Here is a 19,143-nt window from a genome sequence, read left to right on the forward strand (position 1 = left end):
AACTCTGAGAATGAAAAGAGACACATACACAACCAGTATAATCAGAACTGTCTTGGGCAAACTGGAGCATGTGGTTGCCCTACATGCTGCTCTGCCTGGCATGTCTTCCCAGCCTGCCTCGCAATATGCTCCCATGCAAGCAAAACAAAACAGCCGAAATCCTCACAAACACACCAAGCACTTACTGCCTTTGTTGCCTCTGTCCAGATGCCCAATGTCAAATCCCCTATTTCCTCTGGCTCCTCTCAAAGTTAACAGAAAGTGACACACACATTCAAATTGGAATCAGTTTACAAAAACATGGAATTAAAAGACGTCTGTTTGGACAAACTTGCTATCCACTTAACTGGAGCTTCTGATTCCAAAGTCAATATATGACAAAACCAAATCATAGGATGAAAAAACAGGGAAAATCAAATATGATGACATTTAAAGGAATCCAATGTAAACTCATTTGCAAAAACTCAGAAAATTATAATAAAATCAGTGTCAAAAGACACTAAGGCTTTAGCTGACCTCCCTGTTTCTGCCTTCAATGAACTAGTGATCAAATCTTAATGATTCTACCTCTATAGTCTCAGGATAGTTCTACAGAAATGGATACTCTTTCTAGGGCTCTTTAGTTGTCGAATCTGAATGCAGGAGAAAACTGGGTAAGCTCAAAAAATTCCTTTTACTCTTAATTATTGTACTATAGATTTTTTTTTTTTAAAGAGGGTACTGCAACTGATGAAAAGTCTAAGCACATTCTCATTCATTCCTTCTACTCTACACACACAGACACAGAGCCTTAATATAATGAAGTTTGTCAATTTATAACCACTCTCCCAAAAGAGGACAAAATAACAACAACAAAATGTGCAGGGGCACCTGGGTGGCTCAGTCGGTTGAGCATCTAACTCTTAGTTTTGGCTCAGGTCATGATCTCGTGGGTCGTGGGATCGCACATCATGTCAGGCTCTGCACTCGGCACGGAGTCTGCTTGAGGATTCTCTCCCTTTGTCCCTTTCCCCACTTGGGTGTGCTCTCTCTCTCTCAAATAAGTAAATCTTAAAAAAATGTGCACACTGCTTGCAGAGATATTTAAAAGTAACACTTCAGTAAATAACTATGGTATCCTGTCAGTTAAAATGTCATTTCACAAATTCTCTAAAATAAAAAAGACAGTAGGACCTAGCTACGTGCTACATTTTGATATCTTTACAGGTAATTTTTCTTAAAGTTCTAAACATAGATCAAATATAACTAGTCAATGCAAATAACAGGAAAAGAATCAACTATTACTTACCAATATTGTTTCTAGTAAGGCGACAGTATCCTGACTTTCAAATTTCTTATTGTTTGTGAACCAGTGAATCAGTTGCATAACTAGGGGCTCATATAGTTGCCTTGTCACCTGAAGAACAATACCATTAGAGTTTGTTTTCTTTATGGTAACGTAATTTAATATTGGAAAGAGTTCTATCTAAATGACAGGAAAAATTAAGTAATAATACAATGGTTTTATTAGTTTCCTTTTCTAGTTAAAATTCAATGATGAACATGTTCTTTCTAGCTCTTCTTTGCTATTTCCTGAGTCCAGGAGAGAAAAATATGCATACTAAAACTTATTGTTCTTCTAATATGGAGGCAGATATTGTTGGTTTCTTAAAAATATTTATCTTCATTAATTTGATCCTAAACATGCATATAAGGTATTCTGGATCAGAGACATTATCATTATTCAACTAAAAAGCAAATGGTGACCAGGGTGCCTGGGTGGCTCAGTCAGTTAAGCATCTGACCCTTGATATCAGCTCAGGTCATGATCTCAGGGTCATGAGACTGAGCCCCAATGCCTAGCATGGAGCCTGCTTAAGATTCTCTCTCTCCCTCTCCTTCGGCCCCATCCCCCCCCACCCTGTTCTCCCTCTCCCTGTCTCTCAAAAAAAAAAAAAAAAAGGCAAATAATGATCATGTGGTTCCCTACAGCGTGATTCACACCCTTGTGGTGACAAAATAAAAGTCAGATCAACACCCTATGTATACAAACTTTAAAGCCCGTATCACAGAAAAAGAGATAAAGGACGAAGAATCAACTCTCTCATCCTGCCAAAAAGAAGTAAAATCTTTACTACTTGGAGCTTGGGATGGAAAAGATCTTGGGTTCTCACTCCAACCTTCTAGAATGTAAATAAAGCTTCTCCAGGAGCAGAGAGCCTTGTGGGTCTCTGGCTTTTACAATCCCAGATGTCTGCCAGGCCTGGACTCCTCCCCTGTGAAAGATAATACCCAGGGAGACAGTACTCATCTTCTGGAACCTTGGGAGCTTAACCAAGTGACCTAGTCTGGTGTGACCATGTGATCTCTTGGGTAGTTAAAAGAGGTCTTATTATCCTTTTGGATCATAGCAATTACCTACACAAATGATTACACATCTAATCCTCATTATATATGAAAAGTAAAATGTTTATGGCAGAAATGAAGGCAAACTTTGTATCTTAAACACTTCTGTGTCTCAGAAGGCTAAGGTTCCTATAGAAATACCAAGAAATCCAGGGGAGTTTTATCTCCCCACTGACACTGAACTCAAGAATGAAGCACTTTGGTATGTATATCATGTCAAAACCATATAAAATGTCTTGGGACTCAGACTAAACAACACAGTCCTCTTGCCCTTGGATATTTTTCCCCAAAAGAGTATCTTTCTAACCTTAGGATTAATCAAAGTAAAAGTTCTTACCTTTCAGTGTGGAAGTTTAACTTGGTCTTAAAGCATCACTTTTTTTTTTTCCCAAAAGAACTACATTCTCTCATCCATAGTAAGTAAATTATATACATATAATACACATGCATACACACAAACGTATATATATACATATACACACCTTATAGAAATTACAGAAAATGTAGAAAACTATCTCTCTACAATCCTATATCCCAAAGATAATGACTGTGAACATTCAAAATCACTGTAATTTTCAATATTTTATTTACACACATTTAAATATACATATATGCACATGTAAAAATAAATATACATTTTTGTAACCACTTTTCCTCTTAATTTTGAGTAGTTTCATATAAATACATAAGCTGTATCAATATTTTATTAGCTGCCTCGTATCTCATATATAGATATACCATGATCCAGTTGCCCAAATCCTATTATTAGAAATGCAGATATTTTTAACTATTAGGAAGAAATCACGGAAAAGTCACATACACTGTTCTGAGCACATCTCTAGTAATCAAAGTATTGGACCAGGGCTGCAGGTCACCCAGCCTTTTGCTCTGCCCACCTATAGCCTGTGTCTATTCACAATCCCACCAGCCACAACTCTCAAGGTCCTTTCCCTACATGCTTGGCAACACTAAACACTGTCAATTTTTAAAATATTTGATAATAGGGGTGCCTGTGTCTCAGCTGGTTAAGCATCTGCCTTCGGCTCAGGTCATGATCCTACGGTCTTAGGATCAAGCTCCACCCTGGGCTCTGTGTTCAGGGCCGGGGTGGGGGGGGCTGCTTCTCCCTCTCCCTCTGCTGCTCCCTGTGCCTTTGCCCTCGCTCTCTCTGTCAAATGAATAAATTCTTTAAAAAAATAATAAAATAAAATATTTGACAATAGATGTAAACAATATCATTTTAATTTGAATTTCCTTGTTTACTAAAAAGATGAAATATTTCAAAGTATCTTTCATTGGCCATATATCTCTTCATTTATAAACTATTTGTGTTCTTTATCCACTTGCCCATTTAAGGCTCTTTTATCCTCAGTGGAGTATTGCAAAAAAATTTCCCTACATTATGTACGTATAAAAATTGTGATTTTTGTGCCATTCAGTATTTTTAAGTATTTATAAAGTCAAAACTGTCAAGACGTTAACATTTTTCTTCCATATATCTGCTTCTGTATTTTGTAGGAAAATCTCCCTTTCTATGCAGACTTTAGGGAAAGACATGGAAGGATGCCTATAATGTAATGATAACAAAGTCCATCCAAGTAGCAGAAATCACATCTTATACATAAAAGTTTCTGAATATGCACGTTTGTAAAAACACGTTTTTACAAAGATCTGGGCATATATTCACCAACCTTTCAGCAGAGGAGAAAGTGGCTTTTCCAGGGGAATAAGAGTGGGAAGGGGGTGATGAGATGGAGATTCACTTTTAGCTTCATGTGTTTCTATATTAACGTATTTTATCAATGAAAAAGACCATTCTGATCCAAAGATACACACCGACATGTTATAACTCATTACATTTTTCTGTAATATAGTTTGTTTTCCTTCTCTTAATTTGAAATTAATTTTTCATGTCAACTGGCCTAATATGACTTACTAAATGATCCATTTCTAACTTAGAAAGCCTCTTCTACCATATATACAATTTTTATGTATACACATGGGTCCACTTGACAGCTATAAGATCCTCCCACCAATCTATCTGTGCCTAGTTCAATGCTATTATAATTAACATGGCTTCATTTTAACATCTGCTAAGGCAAGACTTCCTTTAGTACTCTAACCTGTTCAAAATTTTTCTTGGTTAAGCTCAAGCAATTATTCTTTCAGATTACTTTTTGGGTTAAAATGAAATTAATTCTGGGCTTTCTGCTGGAATGATACCAAACTTACTGATTACAGAAGAGCTGGCATTTTTTCAATATTAATTCTTCTTTTTTTTTAAAAAAAGATTCCATTCATTTATTTGAGAGAGAGAGAGAGAGGGAGCACAAGCAAGGGGAGGGGCAGAGGGAGAGGGAGAAGCAGGCTCCCTGCTCAGGATGCAGGGCTCGATCCCAGGACCCTGAGATCATGACCTGAGCCGAAGGCAGATGCTCAACTAACAGCCACCCAGGTGCCCCACAATATTGATTCTTCTATCTCAAGTACAGAGCATGCTCATTTTATATTCATAAAATATACGTCGCCTGGCATATTGAAATTTATTTATAGACATTTTATATATATATATATATATTTGATGCTGCTATGAATGAGATGCTGTAGACATATTTACATATTTTCCAAGTGGTCAATACTAATATTAAAGATATATAAGAATGCTGGGATGCCTGGGTGGCTCAGTCGGTTGAGTGTCTGACTTTTGATGCAGGCGCAGGTCTTGATCTCAGTGTTATGACATCAAGCCCAGTGTCAGGCTCCATGCTGAGGGTGGAGCCTGCTTAAGATTCTCTCTCTCTCTCTGCCCCTCCCCCCAATTCTCTCTCTAAAAGAAAAAAAATATATATATATATTTATGAGAATACTCATATATGAGAATTTTGTTTTGTAATTCATCAGCTTCTTCCTTTACTAACTCCTCGAGTTTAGCAGTTGGTATTTTTGGGCTTTCCAGGTTTAATAAAAAAAATTATATTCAAAATAATAATCTCTTCTCCTTCCTTTCTACTGTCCTTGTCCTCAGGGAACTCATCCTGGTGAGAGGCGCAAATACTAACACTTCAAATAAATAATTAAATGCACGTGAAGTAATACTAAACAACCACTCCATACTACAGGAACTGCTTTGGTTAGGTGCTGGAGGTGCCCCTCAACAGGCCAACTCACTTCTCACCTTGGGCTTCTGTCCTGGCCCAAGCACAAGGCAGCATTAGTGCTTCATGCCTGGGGATGATTTGGCTCTAGCATTCAGGAAGACATTCTTTATCGTATTAAAGATAACATTAAACTATCCTAGTTTAGCAGGACAAATACCTTTTAGGCTTCTATGGTGACAATCACTGCTTCTGAAATCTGATTCTGTGGTAAATTTCCAGTTTTAAACAAAAATCCTATTTATTCACAGCACATCTTAATACTTTGCTGGATTGTATTCATTTATATATGGTGAAGAATGTTCCATCTATATTTTCAAATGAGTTTTTCTTTCTTTTTTTTTTTTTTTTTAAGAAAGAGAGAGCACGCACAAGCAGGGGCGGCAGGCAGAGGGAGAAGCAGCCTCCCTGTGGAGCAAGAAGCCCAATGTGGGGCTCCATCCCAGGACCCTGGGATCATGACCTGAGCTGAAGGCAGATGCTTAATCAACTGAGCCACCCAGGCGCCCCTCAAGTGAGTTTTTCATTTACTTTCCTTTTTTATGTGTGCACCCTAGTATCAGAAATATACTAGCTTCATCAACTGAACTGAGAATTCTAGTTTCTTCTGCTTCATTGCAGCAATGGAGAATTTACAACAAATTCATCAGGAAGAGGCCATTTGTCAACATTTGCAATCTTGTACATGGTTACTTATCTCTCCTTCACTCCTTGAGACTGTAAGTCCCTATATGAGGGGAGACTGCCAACTCAGCTTTAGATGCCTATCCTATCAGTAACTGTTCAGTGATTCATTCGCAAATTGTGGCACATTAAAAATCACCAGGAGAGCTTTTAAAAGTCCCAATCCCTAAAGTCAAATCCCTGAGGAATTACATCAGTCAGAAGGGGCAGCAGCCAAGCAGCATCTATTTTAAGATCCCAGGGTACTCCAACCTGCAAGGATCACTGAACTAGACCCAACTTTGCAACTGTGTCAGATTCAAAATCATTCACTTACCTGATCTACATCACATGCAAGTTGAAGTAGCACAGGAAAAGTTCGCTTGTAGAGCTGGTACATGGGTGGGAAACCTTGATCACCTTCAGGCATTTGAGTGGCTTTTCCCAACATAAACATAATCATGCTGTGTAAAAGCTCACAAGCCGCAACCTAAAATAAGCCAGGAGTTCAAGAGAGTTTAAGTTTCCAGGTTTACAAGGGAAGAGTATTTTGAAATGTTAACTCTGTTTAGCCCTTTAAAAAGAAAACTTTTACAGCAGATATAAAATATATAAATTTATACAAATATACTTAACTGGAAGTAGCACTTCTTGTGTAAAATTAACGCTCTGGGCACATTACTTCACCATCACTTTTAGTAAATATACTTTTAAAGTACTTTGGAAATATACACATGAATTTCATAAAAACTTGAGATTATCTGTTTTAATCTCCCAGGTTAAGGAGATAACAGTGCACAGATTGGAAATCACTTTTAAATGCCCTTTGTACTGTATTTTCTATTATGAAGTCTTTTGGTATATTAACGTTTTGCCAGGTTATTATCTATTAGGTATTTCCTTTTTATCAGTGACAACTACTTCTGATAACTGAATCATTTTCTAATTACCACATTATGGAAAATACAAAATTAACGATATTGGAATTGCTGAAATATATTATCTATTTTCTAACAAATTCAGGTCTTAAAAAGCAGAGATTCTAAATCATGTGTAATGAAAAATAAAAGTACTTTAGTTTGTCTGTCACTAGCTGAAAGAGCTAATTCTGTGACCCGAGGTAAGAACACATCCAGATAAATGACAGGTTTCATTTCTATAAATGGTACTGCAAAACTGAGTCTTTTTTCTCTGTCCCATGTCACACATTTCTTCATCATTTCATCTGAGGATGCAACTGTTAAAAAAAATCAGGAAGAGCATGTTTTCATTCAAAATCTTTCCAATAGCAATTGCTCTACAATTCATTAGTGAAAGCAGAGTGTGTTAAGTATGTTATTCATCTTTCCTTTTCTATTTTGTTTTACTTCAGACATGTAATTACAACATTAGAAATCACTGACAAACTATTTCTAACTTCGATTTAAGGTAAAATTATTTTTTGGGGTGCTTGGGTGGCTCAGTCATTAAGTGTCTGCCTTTGGCTTGGGTCATGGTCCCAGGGTCCTGGGATCAAGGCCCGCATCAGGCTCCCTGCTCAGCGGGAAGCCTGCTTCTCCCTCTCCCACTCCCCCTGCTTGTGTTCCCTCTCTCACTGTCTCTCCCCCCAAATAAATAAATAAAATCTTTAAAAAAAAAAAAGTAAAATTATTTTTAAACAAATTTAACAGTCTAGAATGTTTAATTTCCATTTTCAGTAAGAATTATTTCAGGTGTTATATGGAAAAATGATAAATGAACAATATTTTTATTAAAAATCTCCCCTTTGTAAAACTTATTTTCTCAGTATAGGTTCTAACTTCCTAAATAACCAAAAGTCACTAGTATACTTAATATGAAATTTCAAAACTAAAAATACAGATGAATTTTTACTAATCTAAAATGTTGATTCCAATCAAAAACACTCTAAAAATATCCAAATACTAAGAATATCGGATTTTTTTCTATGTAATGTTAATCACCATCCATTACATCATTAGTTTTTGATGTAGTGTAAGAATATCGGATTTAAAAAAGATTAACTTTGAATTCCTGACACAATGTTTAATATTTTTAAAAAAATGTCAAACTAGATTCTGTTTCAAAATGGAAAATGTACTTAACAAATCAGGCTAGAACATTTTCCCAACTAGTAGTGAATTATCCAGATTGCATGGGTATAGTCAAAGCATTTCACTAGACAAAATACTGTTCTTTGTAATCTTATTTGAAAATATATAAATCACATATAGGAGCAAATACCAGAATATACCATGATCTTTACACATCCAAATTAAAGTACAAATACATCTACAGAGGTAAATTTATTTTAAAGCAAAGTTTACCTGTTAGGAGATTTTTGTTTATTTGTCCTCCTAGAAAGCCAAGCATTTGTACTACTCTAGTCCTTATTTCTTCTAAGGACAGTGCTTCATTCTGCAAATGTGAACAACGATATACATGTGATGATAACAGAGTTAAAAATTAAGAGAATTATGAGAGGAAAAAAGCAAACTATTTTACGACCCTCTCTGTTATTAATGTCTCTCAACGGCTCATTATAGCTACATAGTACTGCTGTTAATATTATTGCAAATTCATGGAAAGAATTCACATGTTTTCCAGTTTTGCAGTCAGATATCCATTTCCAAGGCCAGCAGTTCCAAAGTTTTGGCAGGACCCTTTATACCCTTAAAAAATACTGAGGATCCCCAAAGAACTTTTGTTTAAAGTGGGTCATATTTATTAATATTTATCATACTAGAGGTTAAAACCTTGACATTGTTATTATTTTATTTAAAAATATTAAACCCGTTACATGTTAACAAATGACATATTTTTAGGAAAAGTAACTATTTTCCAAATAAAATTTAAAAACCTCAGGAAAGTGACACTGTTTCACATTTGTGCATCTCTTTGTCTGGCTCACTAGAAAACAACTATGGTGATACGTTGTTTGGGCCACACTTGGAAGAGGGGATAGTATTTTAATAGTCTTTTTAGATAACTGTGGTTATTCTTTGATACCACTCTAAAACTGAACAAGTGGTAAGATCTGTTACATTAAAATCCATTGGTCTATCTTGCACTTTGAGTGGATTTTTTTTACCCATGCATGATTTGGTAGCATAATGTACTGGTCATCTCAAAATATTGGTTTACTCGGTTATGCAGATCTTCCAAATGTTGACACATTTCATTACATATGCAAAAAAAAATCACATTTGTTAATATCACCAATGTCTTCAGAAAAATCTTTAAGTACTGAGAAGCTGTCAAGCTCATGGTGGTGGTTTCAAGTTTTCCAAAATTTAATTTTTGTTTAAAAGCTTGAATTTTATCATTGGCAACAAATAATCTCAAATGTTTTCTTTGAAGTGACAGGCTCACTCTATTTATTTTAGATAAAATCTCTGCCAAATACTGAATAGCTAGTTTGTCTTGTCAGTTTTCTTTCAAGTAAAAGTGGTGTTCATGAAATAAGTCGCTACTTGAGCTCACAGCTCAAAGCATCACAAAAGTGCTTTTCCTGAAGACAACTGTCACACTGCACTATGCGGCAGACTGTTTTATGCATACTTCCTGTTTCATCACACAGAACATTAAAAAGACATGTGTTCAAGGGTCAAGATTTAATAAAGTGCTAAGGAACCAACAGTGTTACCCATCATTACACCACAGTACAAATGTCACTGAGTAAAAATAGTTTTGGCCTTGTACCTGGAACCCACAAGAGGGTCCTCACTTCAAGAACCACTCTCCTAGAAAATAAGGGATTATGTATCTGTAAAGAAATTTTATGTGCAAAACTCGAGATATTCTCAAGTAATTTTATCTTGCCTTATTTATATGTGATAAAATAATTTAAATATTTTAGACAGCCATTTCCAGTTGTATGCAGTCTCTCAATCAAAAGCTGTCAAAGATAAGGAGGTAGAAAGAATTTATCTTAGAGCTTGCATTATCAGTTCTAAACATTAAAAGTTTTTCAAATTTTAATTTTCACTTCATACCTAAAATACATATTTTCTCTATACTGTTTTCTCTCTTTATTTTTTTTCCTATTACATTATATGCCACATCTCAAAAACCTGATCTTAAGAAATCAGCACCAAAAAACATAAAAACTGCCATGAATTAAATTTGATAAAATGATATATTTTAAGATATAGTATGTAAATGATTCACTCTTCCATACCCATAATATCAATATTGATTGCTTATTGAATATGAAACATTACTTTTTATTATCCACTAAATACATCTGAAGGTGAAGAAAACAGGAAAACAAGATCAAGACAATAAACCAAAGAGTTAATATTTCTTACATTCTTATGGCTAAAAACATATTGAAATTATTTCTATACTGCAATTTATATATAAGAATTAATATTTTAAATGAAGATTTTTACTTTTCATAAGCATTAGAATCTAATCTCTGCATTGTTTAACGTAAAGAAAATATAAGGTATTTCTTACTGATGAAATGCTCTTTGTCTTTTTCAGATGCTTTAATAAAACTTTATTAAATCCTTTCTGGGCAGCTCGAGAAAGTGCTGATACTTCCCCATTGTTCTTGGTCTCATCTATCAATAGTAAACAAAAATCAATTTTAAATAGCATTCACTCAGTTTTTTGATGAATACTAGGGAACACACAATATTGCCAAATAGAAGCATTAAAATTCTACTTTTAATTATGGTTATTGTTTCTACAACAAAAAGAAATTATAGTGGTTGTCCTGGTTTAAATACCATTGTCTACTAAAAGGAACATGGTTCCTTGGACAAGTGGCTAACTCCAGAGACTGGGCAGACCTGTATTTGTAAGAGGAGCCTGAATCACTTTGTGGTTCCAGAAGTAAGGAACTGCTTGAAGAAATGCAGCCAGCCCCCATTCTTTATATGAAAGCCAAATCTGGACCAATCTGAGCTTCAAAATTAATAATCATAAAAGATTAGAGTCATTGGAAAAGTAAGAATCCACAAGTCCCTACTAAAAAATGGGTGAGAAAAGAAAGTTACTGCTTATAGTAAAATGCCAACTAGTATACAGGAATGATAGAGTTGGAAAATTACTATTTTGCAACCGTCACAGCATTAATGAATATTAGGAATAATCATCAAGGGATACTAAAACTATTATGGTGAAAACTCAATGAGAAGTAATGAGCTGTAAAATATCTCCTTACACATTTTTTTTGAAATGATCATAAATTTAGAGAAAATTTTAAAGTATGGTACAAAACTTCTTTCCTGAACCACTTAAGAGTAAATTACCAACCTGAAGCCCCACCACCCCTGAATACTTCAGTCCTGCAAGGACATTCTCCTTTGTGACAGCCACATCAACTATCCAAATCTGGATACTTGTCTTGAGACATGACCCACAATTAATCCTCAGCTCCATTCATGTTCCAGCATCGATCCTAATAACGTCTTTAGCTCAGAACCATGTCATATTTAGTTGTCCTGTCTTTTTAGTATCCTTTAAACTGAAATAGTTCTTCTGTCTTCCTTTGAATTTCATGATTTGAACACTTAAAAAATTATATGCCAGGAATTTTGTATACTGTCCCTCTATTTGATTTGTCTAATGTTTTCTCATGATTAGATTCAGGTTATAGAAGCCAGTTTAACATTTTACTAGTTCCTTTATTACTACTGAGTTAAATAAAATCTTTGACAGTACACTTTATACCAATGTAGAGTTAAAATTTTAAAAGCTATAAAATTATTTTTCACTAGTTCTGGAGATGTGTGTGTGTGTATATATATATATATATAACATTCCATCTTAAATCAACAAAATACTCATTCTTCTCAGTGCACATGGAACTTTCTCCAGAATAGATCACATACTGGATCACAAATCAGGTCTAGACCGATACCAAGACTGAGATTATTCCCTGCAATTTTCAGACCACAATGCTTTCAAACTTGAACTCAATTTAATCACAAGAAGAAATTTAGAAGGAACTCAAACACTTGAAGGCTAAAGAGCATTCTGCTAAAGAATGAATGGGTCAACCAGGAAATTAAAGAGGAACTTAAACAATTCATGTGAACTAATGAGAATGAAAATACATTGGTTCAAAAACCTATGGGATACCACAAAGGCAGTCCTAAGACAGCAGTACACAGCAATCCAAGCCTCTCTCAAAAAATACAAATTAAAAAAAAAATAAAATTTCAAATTAAAAAAAGGTCTATTTTGTCCGATAGAAGTACTACTACCCTGGCTTTTTTTTTCATTTCCAGTTGCATAGATCTTTCCATCCCTTCACTTTCAGTCTGTATGTGTCTTTTTGTCTTTTGGTCTGACATGAGTCATTATAGGCAGCATATTGATGTGTCTTGTTTAGTTTTAGTTTTTTAATCCATTTACCGTCTGTCTTTTGATTGAAGCATTAGTCCATTACATTTAAAGTAATTATTGATAGGTATGTACTTATCTGTGAACATTTTGTTCACTGTTCTCTGATTGTGTTATAGTTCTCATTCCTTTCCTCTTGTTCTCTTCCCTTGTGATATGGTGACTTTCACTGCTGTATTTGGGTTTCTTTCTCTTTATTATTTGTGTATCTACTACAGGTTTTTGAGTTGTGGTTACCATGAGGTTTATAACACCCCATGTATATAGCAGTCTATTTTAAACTGATGGTCACTAGGGGTACCTAGGGGGCTCAGTTGGTTAAGTGTCTGTCTTCAGCTCAGGCCATGATCTCAGGGTCCTGGGATTGAGCCCCACGTCAGGCTCCCAGCTCAGTGGGCAGTCTGCTTCTACCTCTCCCTCTGCCTCCCTCCGCCCCCCTCCACAATGCTCTGTCTCGCTCTCTCAAATAAAATCTTTAAAAAAAAAATTGATGGTCATTTATGATTGAACATATTCTAAAAGTAGCACATTTTTACTCCCCCAATGTTGTTTTTTACTCAATATTTTACATCTCTTTATTTTGCATACCTCAACTAATTATCATAGGTATAACTGATTTTACTACTTTTGTTTTCTAACCTTCATATTAGCTTTACAAGTGATTAATCCACTATCTTCACTATGTATTTTCTTTTACTAGTGAGATACGTATTTTTATATATTTCTTGTTACTAATTAATGCCCTTGCTTTTCAACTTAAAGAAGTCCCTTTTACATTTCTTGTAAGGCCTGGTTTATGGTGATAAACTCCTTTAGTTTTTGTCTGGGAAACCTCTCTCTCCTTTAATTCTGAATGATAACCTCACTGGGAAGAGTATTCTTTTTTTCTTTTAAAGATTTTACTTATTTATTTGACAGACAGATAGAGAGAGAGCACAAGTAGGCAGAGTGGCAGGCAGAGGGAGTGGGAGAAGCAGGTTCTTCGATGAGCAGGGAGCCTGATCCGGGGCTCAATCCCAGGACCCTGGGATCATGACCTGAGCTGAAGGCAGCCACTTAACTGACTGAGCCACCCAGGTGCCCCTGGGAAGAGTATTCTTGATTGTAGGTTTTTTTTTTTTTCATCACTTTAAATATATCATGCCACTCTCTTTTGGCCTGCAAAGTTTCAGCTGAAAAATCAGCTCATAGACTTATGGGGTTCTCCTTCTATATAATTAGTTGCTTTTCTCTTGCTGCTTTTAAGATTTTATTGTTATTTTTTTGCCATTTTAATTATATGGCTTGCTATGGACCTCTCTGGGTTCATCTTGTTTAGAACTCTCTGTGCTTCCTGGACCTGGATGTCTGTTTCCTTCCCAAGGTTAGGGAAGTTTTCAGCCATTATTTATTCAAGTAAAATTTCTGCCCCTTTGTCTACTTCTTCTAGACTCCCACAGTGCCTGTGTTAGTATGCCTGATGTTGTCCCAAAGAGCCCTTATTTTTAAAAATTCATTTTTCTTTTCCTATCATTTTCCTGTTTCATTTGAGTAATTTCCACCACCCGGTCTTCTAGATCACTGATCCATTCTTCTATATCATCTAATCTGCTGGCTATGAGGGCCGGCTATGACTGTTCTGGGTATACTGGTGGTGGGGCTGCCCCTGCAAGGCAGGAGCTGATGGTGGGGAGGCAGTCTTGGCTGAGGTTGCCTACAGGGTGTGGTGGGGTTGGAGCCACTGGGGTTGGGGAGCACTGGTCCAAGCCAAAGTCACCTGCCAGTACAGTGGGGTGGGAGCCATTTTGGAGGGGTGCCTGCCAAGGTGGGCAGGTTGCACAGGGCTGGTTCACAGAGGAAAACCAGGGCAGGGTAACCGGTGCCAGCAAGACAGTGTGTCAGACCTGGCATCCATCAACACTTCCATTCCCAGAGAAAGTTCCTACATAGCCCTACCCCTCCAGCACACATTCTAAAATCAGTCAATAAATCTCCTTCACATATCGCCCAGGTGCTTTTCAAACTGCTGCCTCTGTGCTCGGTCTCAGAGTGAGTGAGTGTGTGTACGGGCCCTTTAAGAGTGCAGTCTTGGTTTCTCATAGCCTTCCAACTCTTCCAGGATTAAGTCTCAGTGGTTTTGAAAGTCATATGTCATGGGGCCCATCTTCCTGGTACAGGTTCCCAGGTGAGGGTGCCCAATATAGGGCTTGAACCCTTTGCTCCTCAGGGAGGACCTCCACACCTATGATATTCCTCCTGCTTGTGGGTCACTGCACTGGGAGTAAGGGTCTTGGCCAGTCTTCATCGCTGCCCTTCCTGTCTCAATGTGACTTTATCTTTAGCTATAAAAGAGCTGTTTTGTTAGTCTCAGGTCATTCTCAGAGAGAGGTGCTCTATATGTGATTGTTGCTTCAGTGTGTCCATGGGAGAAAGTGCACTCAGGATTTTCCTACTCCACCATCTTGATCCTCCCCTGTGATTATCTTCTTTTGCTGATCCAAATTATCCCCAATTTGGCCTGTCACATTTCTCCATCATTCTTTGAACATTTCCTTAATTTCCTGATGTCTCAGAAAACATAATATTCTAGGTTTATCTTGTATTTTCCCTGTTGCAAGCTGGAGCCAGTTATCTCTTCAAGGAGTACTGGTTTCTTTTAGAGTAAAATGATATTTAGAAGCTATAATCTAAGCAATAGGTTTGCTCATTACTATTAAGGTATCACTACTCCAAGGCAGGTCCTTTCAGTGGACTGATCGGAAATATATGCATGTATTATATATACATACATGAACACACACACTTTCATTTCTATTTCTACATTTACTTATCCATATATGTATGTATATAAGTGTGTGCATGTGAGAGAAAGAGACAGAAAGGAAGAGAAAAAGAGAGAGGGGGATGGGGTGCCTGGGTGGCTCAGTTGGTTAAGCGACTGCCTTTGGCTCAGGTCATGATCCTGGAGTCCCAGGATCGAGTCCCACATCCAGCTCCCTGCTCAGCGGGGAGTCTGCTTCTCCCTCTGACCCTACCCCCTCTCATGTGCTCTCTCTCTCAAATAAATAAATCTTAAAAAAAAAGAGATGGGGGAGGGAAGGTGGGAGGACCATGATTTCACACTGATACATCCACTTCCTATCCAATACCATAGGGTTCACTTTAGTTTTCTTTCTCTATTTGTAACTTCCTTCTCTAACAAAGAGAAACCTAGTTTCCATTAACCTTAATCTGCTTAACCTTCCCCATCCTGCTTTGACCCCCATGCCCAATAAGGCTGCCCCAACATGTAGGTGCTCCCCCACCCTGCTCCAGCTGACACCCATGCCAGGCTGCCCCTCAGGGCTGTCCTCCTCATATTCCTGGGGAGCACCACTGCCACCCTAACACCTAACTTCCTCTGTACCACCTAAAGGCCTTAGGACTGAATACTCCTACTGAATACTCCTACTCTGGAGTAGGAGAATCCTGAGTGCACTTCCTGCCATGGACATACCTCTTCCGTTAGGAGAGGAAGAGAACTTCAAATGACTAACTCCCACAAAGGGAAAACAGTCACTTTACAGTTAGAAAAAGATGGAGCAGAAACTCACTAACCGAATGGTCAAAATGAATGTGATTGGTAATGGCACCAATTACCATCATGATGCTGTGAGGAAACCACAGTATCAGTTCTGGGTATTTCTGCCAAAATAGTACAACTGAATCCTATTATGAGAAAACATCAGACAAGCCCACATCGAAAATAAATGGCCTATAATCTAACAATGTCAACATCATAAGAACTAAGAAAGGCTGAAGAGCTACCCGCATTCAAGGAAGCTAAGGCATTATGATTAAGTGCAACACATGATCCTAGGTTGAATTCTGGGCCAGGAAAAATAAAACTATAAAAGAACTTAAATGGACAACTAAGAAATCTACATATGGATTGTAGATTAGAAAAGAATAATGTATCCATGTTATTTTTCCTGATTTTGATAATGATACCATGGTTATATAAAATAATGTCTTCACTCTTAAGAAATACACATTGTGGGGCACCTGGGTGGCTCAGTTGGTTAAGCAACTGACTCTTGGTTTTTGACTCAGGTCGTGATCTCAGGGTCATGGGGCTGGGCCCCACGTCAGGCTCCGTGCTCAGTGCGGAGTCTGCCTATCCCTCTCTTTCTGCTCCCCACCCCGCTCAAGCTCTCTCTAAAATAAATAAATAAAATCTTAAAAAAAAAAAAAAAAGGAAAGAAATACACATTGCAACATTTAGGCATAAATATCCATGATGCCTGCAACTTACTCACAAAGGGTTCAGAAAAAAATGTCAGGTATAGATACACACACATATTATCTTGAAATACAAGGAGAGTACATGTAATGAAAGCAAAGGGAACAAAACCTTACCTGTGGAATCTGTGTAGAGTATACAGGAGTTCCTTTCACTATTAATGCAACTATCCTGAAAGTTTGATCATTTCAAATAAAACATTACTAAAAATAGTAGTTGTTTTTAAGATTATGGATTTTCTTGTTACTTAATTATACTCACTGTTTTTCCCTATCTTCTAATTATCTACAGTACACATATTTATGAGTAGATAAATCCTTTGCTTAAAAGAATCACAGAATCTTCTGTTATTAATTTAAAAGAAACACGGGATGCCTGGGTGGCTCAGTTGGTTAAGCGTCTGCCTTGAGCTCAGGTTATGATCCCAGTGTCCTGTGATCGAGTCCCACATCGGGCTCCCTGCTTCTCCTTCTGCCTGCTGCTCCCCCTGCTTGTGTTCCCTCTCCCTCTGACAAATTAATAAAAATAAAATCTTTAAAAAAAATAAAAGAAACACATCTTTTCCTTTTTTTTCTTAAAGATTTTATTTATTTATTTGAGAGAGAGACAGAGCATGAGTGCGGGGAGAGGCAGAGTGAAAGGAAGAGGGAGGAGACTCCCTGCTGAGTGGGAAGCCTGATACAGAGCTTGATTTCAGGACCCTGAGATCATGACCTGAGCCAAAGTCAGACACTTGACGGAGTCACCCAGGCACCCCAAAAGAAACATAAATCTTTTCAATGAGCTAACTGACAGAACTAAATTCCAGAAAACAAAAAGTACCATTTGCTACTAGATATATTCATTTTTTAAACTAAGTCCATGTATTTTAGTGATTTACTCAAATAGCAGCAATCCTTATATAATGTGAATTTCAAAAGCCTAAGTAAGCTATAAACATTAACTAGCTTACATTTTTTTTCTCTAAATAATGCTTGTTATTGTTAGCATTTACAGAAAAATCTCTCAAAATTGTGACTCTACTTAAACTCTGAATATGCATCAAGGGTGTCATAAAAACCAGACTCAGTGAATAAAATGTGTCACACAACTTCCACTTAAATGTTTCCAAACCAACAAAACTTAAGTTGAACAAAAAAAATGATTTACATAGATACAGTTGTACAAATTAACACTTAATTTTCCACTTAATTCACTTAATTTTTCATGACAGTAATGTTTAAATTCTTAGCAATATTTCAGTGTCTTTCTCCAATCTGAATCTTTCTTTTTGCTCCATCTAATAACAACGTTCATCTTCATTCTGGTTCAAATAAATCTGTCTTCTGAACTCTACTACTTTTCTTGACTAGTATACTTTTGCCTGGCCAATGATTTTTTCCCTTTGAATCTTTTCCTAAACCTATATCTACTATGATAATTCTTCATAACTGGCTAATATTAGTACTTCATCAATTATATTTGGAAAACCAATAAAAATCAACAAAATGTAAAATTATTGAATTTTATAGTTTTAATTCCAATTTAACAATTTATTTATTTATTTCAAGGCAGTGTATTAGGATTTATAAAGAGTTCAAGATATTAAAGATAGAGCTCTTGCCCTTGAAGATTTTATAAATCTTGGTAGGATATAAGTGAGTAAAATGAAAAAAGTGAAATGAAATGAAATGAAATGAAAAACAGGTTTAATACCTCAATTATGTGTCCCAATGTTATTTCTTATGTCCCAACTATACTGACTAAATTGGGGAGATAAAAATATCAAACATATTTTGAATATGTTCAAATTTCAGAAATTATAAAAATACAAACAGTCCTATTAAAGTTATTACATTGCTATTTTATTTAAGATACACACCACAATTCTTCTAAACCTTACCTGATAAGGCTGAAGTTTTCAGATATCCATCAAGGCTGGGTAAAATGTCTTTATAATGGGGCTGAATTACATGTTTGCTGATGTAAACAGACCATTCTTCTAGGGCATTCAGGCCTACTTCCGCCAGTGGGGTATAGCTCAGGCCCAGTTTAAAAGCCATCTATATATTAATACAAACAAGGTAAACTGGAATGTAGGAAATTTAAAGAAAAAACACCAATTGGTTTTGGTTTCTAATGAATAAACCCTTCTATTGACAGATATTTCTGAAGGTAAGTAGGTGCATCCCATGTTGTTACTGGGAAAACAAACACCACCAATCTATATAGTTGGTGTTATACTGCAGACTTTCAACACATAGGTTTAATCCTCACGTCCACCTGCAAGGGAAGCTCTGAGAGGCCAAGCCAAGTATCCCAAGTCCCAAAGCTAAGTGGCAGAAC

General features: G+C 36.5%; 1 protein-coding gene across 4 annotated transcripts in view; it reads right to left on the reverse strand.

Annotated features, from left to right (window-relative positions):
• PRKDC (protein kinase, DNA-activated, catalytic subunit) overlaps positions 1-19,143 on the reverse strand; it is a 240,692-nt gene that overhangs the window by 196,409 nt on the left and 25,140 nt on the right. For all 4 annotated transcript variants that reach the window (XM_027608954.2, XM_027608960.2, XM_027608975.2 and 1 more), the window contains 6 exons: positions 18,701-18,860; positions 10,662-10,768; positions 8,528-8,618; positions 7,277-7,440; positions 6,541-6,693; positions 1,289-1,396 (listed from right to left, as the gene is read on the reverse strand). In XM_027608954.2, the coding sequence (XP_027464755.2) occupies positions 1,289-1,396; positions 6,541-6,693; positions 7,277-7,440; positions 8,528-8,618; positions 10,662-10,768; positions 18,701-18,860 (783 nt within the window). The remainder of the gene's footprint in view (positions 1-1,288; positions 1,397-6,540; positions 6,694-7,276; positions 7,441-8,527; positions 8,619-10,661; positions 10,769-18,700; positions 18,861-19,143) is intronic.

This window comes from Zalophus californianus, chromosome 4 (genome assembly GCF_009762305.2).
Source record: "Zalophus californianus isolate mZalCal1 chromosome 4, mZalCal1.pri.v2, whole genome shotgun sequence".
Classification (NCBI taxonomy): Eukaryota; Metazoa; Chordata; class Mammalia; order Carnivora; family Otariidae; genus Zalophus; species Zalophus californianus.